General features: G+C 44.4%; 1 protein-coding gene across 1 annotated transcript in view; it reads right to left on the bottom strand.

Annotated features, from left to right (window-relative positions):
• LOC115402250 (NLR family CARD domain-containing protein 3-like) overlaps positions 1–13,753 on the bottom strand; it is a 65,228-nt gene that overhangs the window by 39,720 nt on the left and 11,755 nt on the right. The window contains exon 2 of the mRNA XM_030110764.1: positions 286–388. Coding sequence (XP_029966624.1) covers positions 286–374 — 89 coding nt within the window. The 5' untranslated portion in view covers positions 375–388. The remainder of the gene's footprint in view (positions 1–285; positions 389–13,753) is intronic.

Raw genomic sequence — 13,753 nt, 5'->3', positions numbered from 1 at the left:
CAAGTCAGTTTGTTTACATCCACGCAGCTCGAGAATCGTCTTTCTGCATAGGAATAAAACACATTTGTAATCATGTCAGACTCTGCATCGGTCAGTAATAACCCTTTGGGAATTACGTATGAGCGTAAGAGCGCGCACAGAGGAAGCCACTTGACATGACATGTCATCACGCAAACGCGTTCCCTCATTGATTGGCATTATGACTGCCCAATTACGAGTTTGAACCATACAATGCTGATTGGTTCGCAGCATCCTCCAGTATGTCTTTAAAGATGGAGGTCTCACCTCTGAGCTGTGGTCTGGTTCTCATGTTCTCCACACAGAGTCCTTTTAGAGGGATGGACTCCCTCCTCTCTGTCCTCACACTGATCCATGGCAGAACACACACCTACACACACATGCATGCACACACAGTTAAATATAAGCATGTTGATGACATGTCTGATCTTCACACTACTTATGAAGCTATACTTCAACATTTTGGCAAATTGGCCCATTTAGCGCAATTCCTTAGTCATTTCGAACAGCATACTTACTGTTTTTGTGAGGGCGAGCTGTTGTTTATCCAGAGGTGAGTCGGGGAAGGTTTTCAGGACATACACAATGGAAGTGAATGGTATTTTTGTTCCCCCTCGTCAAACTCATCAAATACAAAATCCAACAACCCCAAAACACTTTGGTGGACACGTTATAATCCGCACATTCACTATGCTGTGGAACACCAACAAATAATATTGTAGCGTTACGACACTGAAGCAAATACTGGGAACTACTTTTTCTGTTGAAATCACTACGCCCAGACGCCATGTTTAGTAAGTAGTTCCGTCTTAGCAATCGTCGCATAAACAACTCAATCTGGTAATTTTGCATTAATATTTCACAGCGTAGTGATTGTGTGGATTATAACGTGTCCACCAAAGTGTTCTGGGGTTGTTGGATTGTGTATGTGATGAGTTTGATGAGGGGGAACAAAAATACCATCCACTTCCATTGTGTATGTCCTGAAAACCTTCCCCGACTCACCTCTGAATAAACAACAGATCGCCCTCACAAAAACAGTAAGTATGCTGTTCGAAATGACTAAGGAATTGCACTAAATGGGCCAATTTGCCAAAATGTTGAAGTATCGCTTTAAGTGTTTTTGACCTGATTTCTGTCCCTAAAATCCCCAAAAGACAGAGACCCACAATGTAGTGAAAACAAATTTGTTTGTGTGTGTGTGTGTGTGTGTGTGTGTGTGTGTGTGTGTGTGTGTGTGTGTGTGTGTACGGGTATTTCTATGCTTGCGGGGACCAAATGTCCCCACAAGGATAGGAAAACCTGGCACGACCTGCCTCGTGGGGACATTTCTTGGGTCCCCATGAGGGGAAACAGTGTTTTCTTGACCATGTTGTTGTTACTGAAAAAAGTAAAAGTGCAAAAACATTTCTTTCGGGCTACGCTTTGTTTTGGGAGTCAATGAAAGGTCCTCACAAGAGTGGGAAACCCAACGTGTGTGTGTGTGTGTGTGTGTGTGTGTGTGTGTGTGTGTGTGTGTGTGTGTGTGTGTGTGTGTACAGCTATATGTTGTGAGGACCTTTTGTGAGGACCATGGGTTTATAACCTTACAAGTGAGGACAATTTTTGGAAAGTGAGGACATTTTTGCCGGTCCTCACTATTCGACAGACCTTTTTTGGCCTTTTTGAGGGTTAAGACTTGATTTTTGGTTTAGAGTTACAATTAGGTTTAGGTTGGGTACCGTCGATTTGATAGGAATCTGGAATTCCAGAACTGAAGAAACCGGATCCGGAATTTTCAGTTCTGGATTCCAGAACTGAAAATTCCGTATCCGGTTTTTGCAGTTCCGGAATCTCAATTCCGGCTTTTGACCACTATGGTTTTGAGCGCTAGAGAGCCATCAGAAATTAGAAAAGCATTTTAAAAGTCAGTTTTCAAGTGGCTAACCCATGTTTTTCACCAAAATGACTCTAAATAAATCAGAGAACCCGGCCATATAGGATTTTCACCCGAAATGTCAAAAATGTTGGGACGAGCCCCAAAACACACAAAACAGACAGTCACACCCCCACAAATGCGTGGGTGGGGGTCCCGCCGGTCCCCGAGGGATCCCAAATTTCACGGTGGAAATTGACCCGACCGACCCTCATGACACTTAGACCTCATCCCCCCGGATCCACGCTAGAGAGCGGGGGCCGATTGGTGAAGTCAAACATTTATAGGGGTGCTGGAGAGATGACACCCCACCACACCTGTCAGGGAGCCCCCCAGCTGTCATCTGAAGTCAATCCCACCCCTCTGGGTCCTTCCTGGCCCGAGTTATAGCCGATTCCAGAAGCGGTCCTAGCTTGACCGAATCTGGAATCCCCTTCCAGATTGCATCCCTGACCCTTAATATTGCAGGTAGACACTTGCAAGTGCCACTGTTGCACTCCTGAGGCCCTCAGCTGTCATCTGAAGTCAATCCCAGCCCTCTAGCTCCTTCCTGGGCGGAGTTATAGCTGATTCCAGGATCGGTCATTGGTTGACGAAATCTGGAATTGCCTTCCAGAATATGACATCGTTTTTTAAAAGTTGCAATTACACACTTATAACCACCACCATTGCACTGCTGAGGTCCTAAGCTTTAATTTGATGCCCACCCCACACCTCTAGCTCCTTCCTTGGCGGAGTTATAGCTGATTCCAGAAGCGGTCATAGGTTGACCGAATCTGGAATCCCTTCCCATTTTAGCTCAAAGTGTATGGATCAGCCCAAAAACACCCAAAACAGACAGTCACCCCCCCTACAGATACGTCTGCGGGGTCGTTGCCCATCTCCGAGGGGTCCCAAATTTCACGGTGGAAATTGACCCCACCGACCCTCAGGACACCCAAGGCTCATCCCCCTGTATCCAACCATATACACTATGTGCTGATTCATGAGGTCAAATTTTTATTCATGAGGTAGAGAGATGACATCATAATACACCTGTCAGGGACCCCCCAGCTGTCATCTGAAGTCAATCCCAGCCCTCTAGCTCCTTCCCGGGCAAAGTTATAGCTGATTCCAGATTTGGTCATTGGTTGACGAAATCTGGAATCCCCTTCCAGAATAAGTCCTTGACCCTTAAATGTGGAGTTAAACACTTGAAACCACCACCATTGCACTGCTGAGGCCCTCAGCTATCATCTGAAGTCAATCCCAGCCCTCTAGCTCCTTCCCGGGCAAAGTTATAGCTGATTCCAGATTTGGTCATTGGTTGACGAAATCTGGAATTGCCTTCCAGAAAATGACATCGTTTTTTAAAAAGTGCAGGTAGACACTTAAAACCACCACCATTGCATTGCTGAGGTCCTAAGCTTTAATTTGACACCAACCCCAGCACTCTAGCTCCTTCCCAGATAGCAACGATGTTTTGGCCCAGATGTGGCCCACATCCGTAGTCTTCTTACGGCCCACATTCGGCCATGGTCGTGGCGTTCATTCAGGGGTGAGTGTGGCTGCCGGAACTCAGCCACAGGTAAACCGTACACGGACCGGATGCCAAACATGTTGTGGGCCAGGTCTGGGCCAAATCTGGGCCAGATAAAATAACCACAGTGTCACCTTAATTGGGCAACATGTGCCAGATCAGGGCTATACAATACAATAATGACTACCTGCTTTTGCCTTGATGTACAATTTTATTAATATGGACACCAATTTTCTTTTCTATACAAAATTTTCCACATATACATTCAACCAAGTGCTCAAACTAGCAATTAGCAATATCAAATTGTCATTTTCCTACAAATGAATAAAACTCTGAAAACTGCATGTTACAGTTGCCTTGTCTGCAAGACAACACAGATAAAATGTATGACAACTGAAGATAGTTTGCTATCTGGATGCATAAACTGTGTGTGTGTGTGTGTGTGTGTGTGTGTGTGTGTCTGTGTGTGTGTGTGTGTGTGTGTGTGTGTGTGTTGGCTGTAAAGCCAACCTGCTTAAACATTTAAAACAAGAACTACTACTACAACAAGTAACATCAGAAATTCTTTCGGCAGAACAGTCAGTTTACTCAGGCCGCTGCCTGGCTCAGCGTCCTCCTTCTCTGTCCCCAGCAAGATGGAGCCACCTTCGAATCCACTGCTGAATATCCTGGTTTGTAGCTGTGGCTGTCAATGGATTTCTTCTTACTGCATCTAAAATGAGACACAAGAAAGTTATTATCAATTTTGCATAAACGTAAGTTTTAACATTTAATATATACGTACATTGAAGTAAATACATACTGCATATTACCTTAGTAATACCACCATGGGGCCACACACACACACACACACACACAAGTCAAAGATTACACCTTAACTGGTTCTTAGTGTGGTAAGAATCAGTTAAGCTGTAACTAGCAGCAAGGTTCCGCGAAACAGAGGAGCCTTCAGCAAGTGAGTAGACAGCAGTGATTTACAAGAAATGAATGTTTGCGAAGGAAAAAAAAGAGCCAGCACAACTTCATGAGAGCTAAAAAGTGGATCCATGAAAAGAGAAAACAATTTAGAAATGGAGATACTGTCGTCCTCTCCCGTTTTAGTCGGGGGAGGGGATTGCGAGTTCTCGGAGCAGGAGCTGCTGTAAAGAAAATCAACCTCAGACAATCACGCGTCTGATGAAAGACTGATTTAGGGGGAGGTTAGAGTAGAGAGTTACTTTATTGATTCCAAACTGGGAAATTCAGTTCCCAGGTTCCCAGTCAATACAGTCATGTGGGGTCCACATTCAATTTGCATGGGTTACATGGGCTTCAATTGGACAGTGGGCTTCTTAAGTTTATTATGAATCAATTTTATTACTTAAATTCATATCATGGAGATTTTTTATAGAGCAAACTCCTGGGAAAGCTGGGGTTCATCAGCTTAAATGTTTGATTTTTTACATGTCTGTATATGCAGATGTGTGTGCACTTACTCTTGTCATCTTCTGATGTAAAACTTTGTCCGCTGGTCAGTGTTGTGCACAGGAAAATAATACGTTTAGAGGGGAAAAAACACAGGTTGAACACGATTAAAACAATTAAAAAAAAAAGGAAAAATAGAGCTCACTGACAATCGCTTCATGTATATCTCCAATCTACCATATTACAATTCAAAAATTACCTCCGCCAGCAGAGGTAAAGTAATCGTTGGGGTTTCTTTGTCCGTTTGTCTGTCCATCCGCCCGCCCTTTAAAAGTAAAAGAATACTTTCATTATACACTTACATATGGCACATTTCTGCCTACTGAACTATTATTTTTGTATTACTGTACTCAAAACACCGTCACACCAGTTTTCCCACTGTCTGGCCCACTGTAATACAAAATGTGGGATGAATCAGAGTTGCTTTGTTCTACATCCACTAGGGGTGAATCAGATATTAAAGTACTGTGGTGGTGGTGGAGTCTTCTCTCTAACCTTTAGGGGAAAGCATGCCATTTTGTCCAATAACTTGATTTAATCCATCAAAGTACCAAAAGTGCAAATAACTAGAAATGAGAAACTCTTTAAAAACTTCCAGCACATACTAGAGTGTCAGGACAGAGACATTTTATTCAAAAAGTGTTTTTTTTTTTTTTTTTATTGACCCACCCGCCACCCATACCCGCCCGCCCCAGCCCCTCCCAAATCCTGCACCCCAACACCCCACCCGTCCATCCCCCACCCATATCCCACCCCCAGGGGGGCAGACGGCCCCAAGCAGCCAGGAAGCCAGACACAGGGGCAGAGCGCCCCACCAAAGGGACGGCAACCAGCCCATCACCGGACAGGCCGCCACCAGAGGCTGGCCAAGAAGTGTTTAAAACGAGAGAACAAACGTTACGCATGCTGCTTCATCAGACTCACTCCTGAATGTCCACAGGTGTCTGCTTAAATAATCAGCGACACCTATACTGGGGTGTAGTTATATATTTTTACAGTATTCACTCTCTTTTTTTGAGTTGTAGGAGTTGGTACAGCCTTGTGTATTTTGCATTATAGTTCTCATTACTGTAATGGGTCTAACAAGTATTACGTACAGTTATATGTATTTTGCATTTATAGTCTACCAAATCATTGTAGTGGGTCTTAACAAGTACCTAAACTAATTTCTTTTTTCTCTTTTATCTAAACTTCTCTCACTCTACCTCCAAAGAAGAGTTGCGATTGCTGCCTGTGTCTAATTAGTTGACCTGATTGATGTCCCCTTCTCCTCCCCCAGTGTAGGTGTCTCAGATTATTTAAGCAGACGCCTGTGGACAACCTGGAGTGAATCTGATGAAGCAACTGCGCCTTGTTCTCCCGGCTTTAAAACTTCTTGAATAAAATGTGTGTGTGCTGACACTCTAGTGGATGCTGGAAACCGTTTAAATTTTCACTGTCACATTTCTATAAGTTTAAAAAAGGCTTCATGATTCATTTTTTATCCAATCAAGATTTGAATCGTCATTTATATTGACTTCTTTTTTTTTTGTCTCACGGTACAATGTTCTGTTCTTAGACATTAGTGGCCTTACATTGTAGGATTGAGGGTGACAGCTTCTTTGCAGTGGCCATTTCTGGAGGTCTAGGTAAAGTAGATGCTCCCGACGTCTCATCTTCACTATCCGCATCATCTTGAATGTGACACCTCTTCCTGCATTAGAAAATAAATAGGAGAGATAGAATCGTGCAAGGCTGTAACTTGACTCACTTCATCTTTTCCCATTGTGACTCCATTGTTCCTTCAACTTACATTGTTCTCCGTTTGTGTCTCTGTGGCTGGTTTCTGAATCAGTCAAATCCGTGAATCTTTCAGGCTCTGGCAGTTTGACCCTCGCTTCCTCATAAGTAGCTGTGAATTGAGTGAACATAAAAAAAAAATTAGATGCAAAATACAGAGTGCAAATTATGACTTACTCCATACCTTTGCCTTATAAAACGCGTACTTTGTACGGAATCCAACGTGTTCCAGGTTGTTCCTGTGATCTTACTGCTTTTACAACAGCATCCCATTTGTATGGTGGCTACAGACAGGTGTTTTTTTTAAACCAATTTGCTGGAACAACTTCCACTTCATTTGTTGAAGCTAATATGACAATGTGAAACATTTCCTCAAAACAAAAAGAACATAAACAGGTTAATAATTTCATTAAAAAGTTATATTTCAACATAAAACATTCAATTTGAAGAATACTGCATTGTTATTGTACTTACCACATTGATGTAAAGGAGTCAGTGAAAACCTAAGGATATGAAAGACTACATTGAAAACTAACAATAAAACAAATAAGGAACTCTTACAAACAAAACATTTTATTTAACTATGTAGAAAGGAAGACTAAAAACCAAGTGCATTACTCAATGCCAATGTTGGAGAATCAACCGGAAGTTCCGGCCGAAACTCCAAAAATAATCGGTTTCCAAACGTTTGCTCAAATTCAAATTCAAACTCTCCACGGAACAAATGCCTGAATTAGACCACGTAAGTTGGGAAAGTTTGGAGCAGTTTAATCGAAAAATCTAGCCGGCCGCTATTAAATGAATGGGTTTAGCAACATGAGCTAACAGCTTGACGCCACCCCCCCCCCCCCTCCAAAAACGGGCTTTACAGGGACCTTTCAATACTCATGTGTGTCATCTCAGCTTACTCCTGAAAGAGTTTGATCAAGCCTATTTAAAGATAAGTTGGTGTTTTCCTCTAAAATTGCCAATGAAAAGTGCTAGCATTATGTCAGCTAACAGCTAACCATATAAACGCAATTTGATTCATCTTCAAACGTGTGCTACTAGACGTATATGTATTGTAGTGTGATTTTTATTTTTATTTTTTTAATGTCACTGTGCAATTACCCACCAAACAGTCGGACACGCAGAGCTGACCACCGAGCAGTTTCTCCAGCGAAAGACGAATACAGCCCAGTCCGCCGATAAGCAGTTCTCCCAGCAGGGGTAATGAGATGACTTGGCGCGCAGGAAGAATGAGCGGGAAGAAGAGAGGGATGCTGGGAAATGTAGTGAGGAGGGGTACTTCATTCACACACTGTCGAACGCTAACGGACTACATTTCCCAGATTCCAACTCTGCAGCGCTGTGATAGAATGTTGTGTTAGTGAGCCTGATGAGCCCCTGGATAAACAAGACGTTCTCTCACGTTATTTTAGTGAGAGACGCAATGATATTTTTTTCCTTTTTTTTTTTTTTTACAACTTTATTAACAGGTACAAACATTAAAGGCATAACACTTATCCAAAGTTGGGAACCAGTACGATGCAAAACATCACCCCCACCCCCACACCCCCCCCCCCACCCCCAAAAAAAAACATCACACAAAGACAATAAGAGGGCCTTAATCCAATAGTACAAATGAGTTCAATAAAGTAAACACTTTCTGAGCCTTTTCAGTCTTTACCAAGTGCAAGGACTTTTTAAATAACTCTAAATTGTTTTTGAAACCAATGATCCGAGGTCTACTTTTCAAATACTTGCATTTATGAATGTAAAATTTGCAAAGAACTATTACATTGTTCACCAGGAAATCTGCATTGTTCTTCTTTAACTGGACTCCACCTTAAACAAATGGCGGTAACAAAAGGAGGTAATTTGTTTAGAGATGTCAACTTTGAAAAGACAGCCATAAATCCAAAAAATATATATGTTCTACAGTCTCAATGTTGCATTCACAGGAAACACAAGAGTTATTCTCCTAACTGAAGCTTCAGTGTAAAAAAGTGTTAGAGGGGTAAATGCCATTCAAAAATTAAAATATAATCTTTGTGTTGATCTGGAAAAAGTAGAAAATGTGTCTTACTCCTTTTAGTTTCCGCAACTGAAACTAAACTAACTATCATCACTCAAGACATAATTCCTTTGTAGCCAACAGGGATGGCAACGAGTAATTAGAGCACATAAACTTATTTGAAAATTGTTAACCACCCAAACATGTTCCTTTCACAGAAAGCGGTCTCAAAACAAAAACATTTGCATGTAGCAGTAGTTGTTTTATCATTGATGTAAAAAGAGCTGTAGTGGCCTTTAACACCTTATTGGACAGTTGAGGCTACCACATGCTGTGGTGGATAATTTTATTAAATAGATATATTTAGAGAGAAAAAGATTAAAATCCATCGTATACCCACAGCTTTCAATACACACTGAGATATGTTTATATGAGTTATATATTGCTCAAAAAATAAAGGAAACACTAAAACACACACAATGTAAAATATATAAAGTATGTATATATAACATTTAGATACAAGGAAAAATAATAGTTTGACATGCTAAAAGGGCAAAAACTGTTGTTTTATGCTGTAATTTTTTTTCTATTAATGCACTTGCAAAAAATTGAGCATTGATTGAGTTGGGATTGAGTATAACAATAAGTAGAATACGGTGACTATGGTGGGCCAGACTTGGCCCACGCAAGGTTCGCCGCAACCAACAAGGGGAGCACTGGACATCTGGGCCGGGCTTGGCCCATGCAACGCTCGCCAAACCCCACGTCGAGCCCGGCGTGGGATGTTTGGGCCAGGCTCGGCCCATGCAAGGTTTGCCACAACCAACATAAAGACCGGCGCGGGACATGCGGGCCAGGCTTGGCCCACACAAGATTTGCCGCAACTCACGGCAGGCACGGCGCAGAATGTCTGGGCCAAGCTTGGCCCATGCAATGTTTGCCGCAACCCACGTCAAGCCCGGCGTGGGACGTCTGGGCCGAGCCTGGCCCACTCAACACTTGCCAGTGCCGTAACGGAGCCGTAAGAGCCAAAAGTGGCCCACATTAGGCCCAAATGTGTCTGCTATCTGGGTTCCTGAGCTGAGTTATAGCTGATTCCAGAAGCGGTCATTGGTTGACCTAATCTGGAATCCTTAGCCATGTTAGCTCCACATGCTAGGATGAGCCCAAAAACACCCAAAACAGACAGTCAGCAGCCCAAGAAATACGTGTATGGGGTTGTTGCCGGTCCCCGAGAGGTCCGAAATTTCACGGTGGATATTGACCGAACCGACCCTCAGGACACCCAAGGCTCATCGCGTATCAACACATATCCAACTTCCATAACCCTAACCCTAATATTGATGGAATTAGGGTTAGATTACTGTTGACCGCTAGGGTTACAAGGTTCCCAGAGGGCTGAAAATGCTCCTCATCAGCCCCCCAATCGATCCATATAGACTATGCGCTGATTCGTGAGGTCAAATTTTTACGCTAGGGTTAGAGAGATGAAACCTCAACAGACCTGTCAGGGACCCCCCGGGGAGACGCATATCAAATTTGCATAACCCTAACCCTAATCGTTTGCGAGCTAGGGCTCGATGACCTTTGACCCCTAGGGTCAAGTTGGTCCCAGAGGGCTGAAACTTCACACAGCGGAAGGCCTGGCCCCCCCGATCAACCTCCCCGAGTTTGGTGCCAATCGGTCAATTCGTTAATTTTCACCCCCTGGGAGAGCTTCAGATCTTCTAGAGTCAGTATGCCCTCAGCCTCTCAATCTGCTCTCGGATGTGATTTCATTGAAAAAATTGAAAAAACACGATTTGAAGGAGATCCAAAGGTCCGATCGGGATGCCATTCCAGACAGGTGTCGGGGACCCCCCTGGGCCTCACCTGTCAAAGCCACACCCTCCTAGCCCCTCCCCTTCCAGAGTTATTCAATTAAACGCGCTCTGGAGGTTAAAGGTCACTGGGCGGGGCTAGGAGGGCAGCAGAGGGATGACCTTCCACAAACAGGTCAGGGACCCCCCTGGGCCTCACCTGTCAAAGCCACACCCTCCTAGCCCCTCCCCTTCCAGAGTTATTCAACTCTGAAGTCGTTAGCGGCGGCTAATGCTAAACGCGTTAACCACGCGGCTTGTGCACACGCTGGAGGGATATCCTTTTACACACCCATCAGGGACCCTCCCGGGAGTCATGCATCCAAATCCCATCCTCCTAACCCTAATGGTTTAGGAGTTATTAAAGCTCAAAGTTAGAGTTAGCAGCTAACGGCTAATTTAAGCTTCTACCCAATTCGCGCAGTAATTCTACGCGGTGGGGAGGGCTGCCCCATATCAATGGGTGCCTAAGGTCACCACGCACCCTGTATGCGAGTTTGAGCTGGCTAGCTATCACCGTTTGGGAGCTATTAACGAAAATAGCTAAATTAGCTCGTTTTTTAGCCGCAAAACGTTAGCATTTGCCTATTTAACATACTTCTACATGTCCCGGGAGGCTGAAAATTTTACCACAGGTGCAGAAGGGGACCCCGAGGCAACCCTGAAAGTCTCAGCCCCCCAGCTATAACCGTTGATTTTTAAAAAATAAAAACGTGAAAATGCGAAATGCAGAAAGTAGCTTTTTTCGGGTATTTCCGTTTCAGCTACAACCACCGCAGCCGGCACACATCAGCGGGGTGTAGAGACGGTCATTTTGATGCCATTTTGACCTCGTTTGGTCCAGTATTTCAAAAATGGCGCACAAAATATGTTCGGTTAAGGCGTTTTTGAAAACGACTGCCTTCAGCTCCCTGGAAAGACTTCCTGTTGGTCTAGAGGGATGAAATTGCACACAGTGGATGTGCTGCCAGCCCCGATGCACCACGCCGATTTTCAGCTCCCTGGCTCAATGCCTTATGGGAAAGGTCACCCCGTTGACCTTTGACCGATAGGGTCAGGAGGGTCGCACAGGGCTGAAACTTCTCACAGTGGATACCCGGACTCCCCCGATGCATGTCCCCGAGTCTCGTGCCGATCGGTCAAAGCGTTGAGGGATTCTGCTATGAAACAGGCTTCATTTCGGGCCTTCTGCAGTGCAAGTGTAAACGGATGGATTTTTTTGGAAAAAAGTATTCTAGAGAGCTGAAACTTCACAGGGTGGATGCCCTGGAAGCCCCGATGCAGGATCTAGCGTTTTTTTTGTCTCTATCTCAAAGCGTTAATCTTGACCCCTGGGAGAGCTTGCAAAACCCATGGACTCAGTCGGGCATCAGCCTCCCAATCCAACCATATAGATTATAAGCTGATTCATGAGGTCAAATTTTTCTGCTAGGGTTAGAGAGATGGCACCACAACACACCTGTCAGGGACCCCCCCGGGAGACACATGTCAAAATTTCATAACCGTAACCCTAATTGTTTGCGAACTAGGGTTCGATGACCTTTGACCCCTAGGGTTACGAGGGTCCCAGAGGGCTGAAAATCCTCCCAGCGGATGTCCTGGCCCCCCCGATGCATGTCCCCGAGTCTCATGCCGATCGGTCAAAGCGTTAATTTTCACCCCTGCGACAGCTTGCAGGCAACAGTAGAAGTTCCAAACACGAAATTACATAGCAGTCAATGGCCAAGTGGTCTATTGCTATGACTTGCAATCTGTAGGTGGTGGGATCAAACCCCATGGGGAACGAGTGTTAATTTTCACCCCTGCAACAGCCTGCAGCAGGCAACAGTAGAAGTTCCAAACTTGAAATTGCATAGCAGTCAATGGCCAAGTGGTCTAATGCTATGGCTTGCAACCAGTAGATTGTGGGATCAAACCCCACGGGGGACATGCATATTGTGGTGAATGCTGAGCAGTGGAGACAATTAGAGTTACAGAGGCAAAGTGTTTTGTTAAACTAACTTATCCTAACCTAGGGGATTCCAGAATCTGTCATTGGATGACCAAATCTGGAATCCCCTTCCAGATTGCGTTTTTGAAGCTCAGAGTGTCTGGATCAGCCCAAAAACACCCAAAACAGACAGTCACCGCCCCGAGAGACACGTGTGCGGGGTCGTTGCCAGTCCCCGAAGGGTTCCAAATTTCATGGTGGAAATTGACCCAACCGACCCTCAGGACACCCAAGGCTCATCCCCACGGGTCCAACCATATACATTATGGGGTGATTCATGAGGTCAAATTTTTCTGCTAGGGTTACAGAGACGACACCACAACAGACCTGTCAGGGACCCCCGAGGGAGACACATATCAAACTTTCATAACCATAGCCCTTATTGTTTGGGATTGTTAGGGTTACAGTTAGGGAGTAGGGTTACCGAGTTAGGGTTACACATAGGGTTGACCATAAAACCCTTAACATTGAAGTTAGACACTTGAAACTACCACCATTACACTCGTAAGGCCCTCAGCTATCATTTGAAGCCAGTCCCACACTTCCAGCTCCTTCCTGGGCAAAGTTATAGCTGATTCCAGAAACTGTCATTTGATGTCTAAATCTGGAATCCCCTTCCAGAAAATGACATCGATTTTTAAAAAGTGCAGGTAGACACTTGAAACTACAACCATTGCATTGCTGAGGCCCTAAGCTTTCATTTGATGCCAATCTCAGCCTTCTAGCTCCTTCCTGACAGGAGTTATCATTGCTTGACCGAATCTGGAATCCCCTTCCAGATTGCGTTTCTGAAGCTCAAAGTGTTTGGATCAGCCCAAAAACACCCAAAACAGACAGTCACTGCCCCGAGAGACACGTGTGCGGGGTCGTTGCCAGTCCCCGAAGGGTTCCAAATTTCATGGTGGAAATTGACCGAACCGACCCTCAGGACACCCAAGGCTCATCCCCACGGGTCCAACCATATACATTATGGGGTGATTCATGAGGTCAAATTTTTCTGCTAGGGTTACAGAGATGACACCACAACAGACCTGTCAGGGACCCCCGAGGGAGACACATATCAAACTTTCATAACCCTAGCACTCATTGTTTGGGATTGTTAGGGTTACAGTTAGGGAGTAGGGTTACCGAGTTAGGGTTACACATAGGGTTGACTGTAAAACCCTAAATATTGGAGTTAGACCCTTGAAACTACCACCATTACACTCGTAAG

The sequence above is a fragment of the Salarias fasciatus genome, chromosome 15 (genome assembly GCF_902148845.1).
Source record: "Salarias fasciatus chromosome 15, fSalaFa1.1, whole genome shotgun sequence".
Lineage (NCBI taxonomy): Eukaryota > Metazoa > Chordata > Actinopteri > Blenniiformes > Blenniidae > Salarias > Salarias fasciatus.
This window is presented reverse-complemented; position numbering and strand designations above follow the sequence as displayed.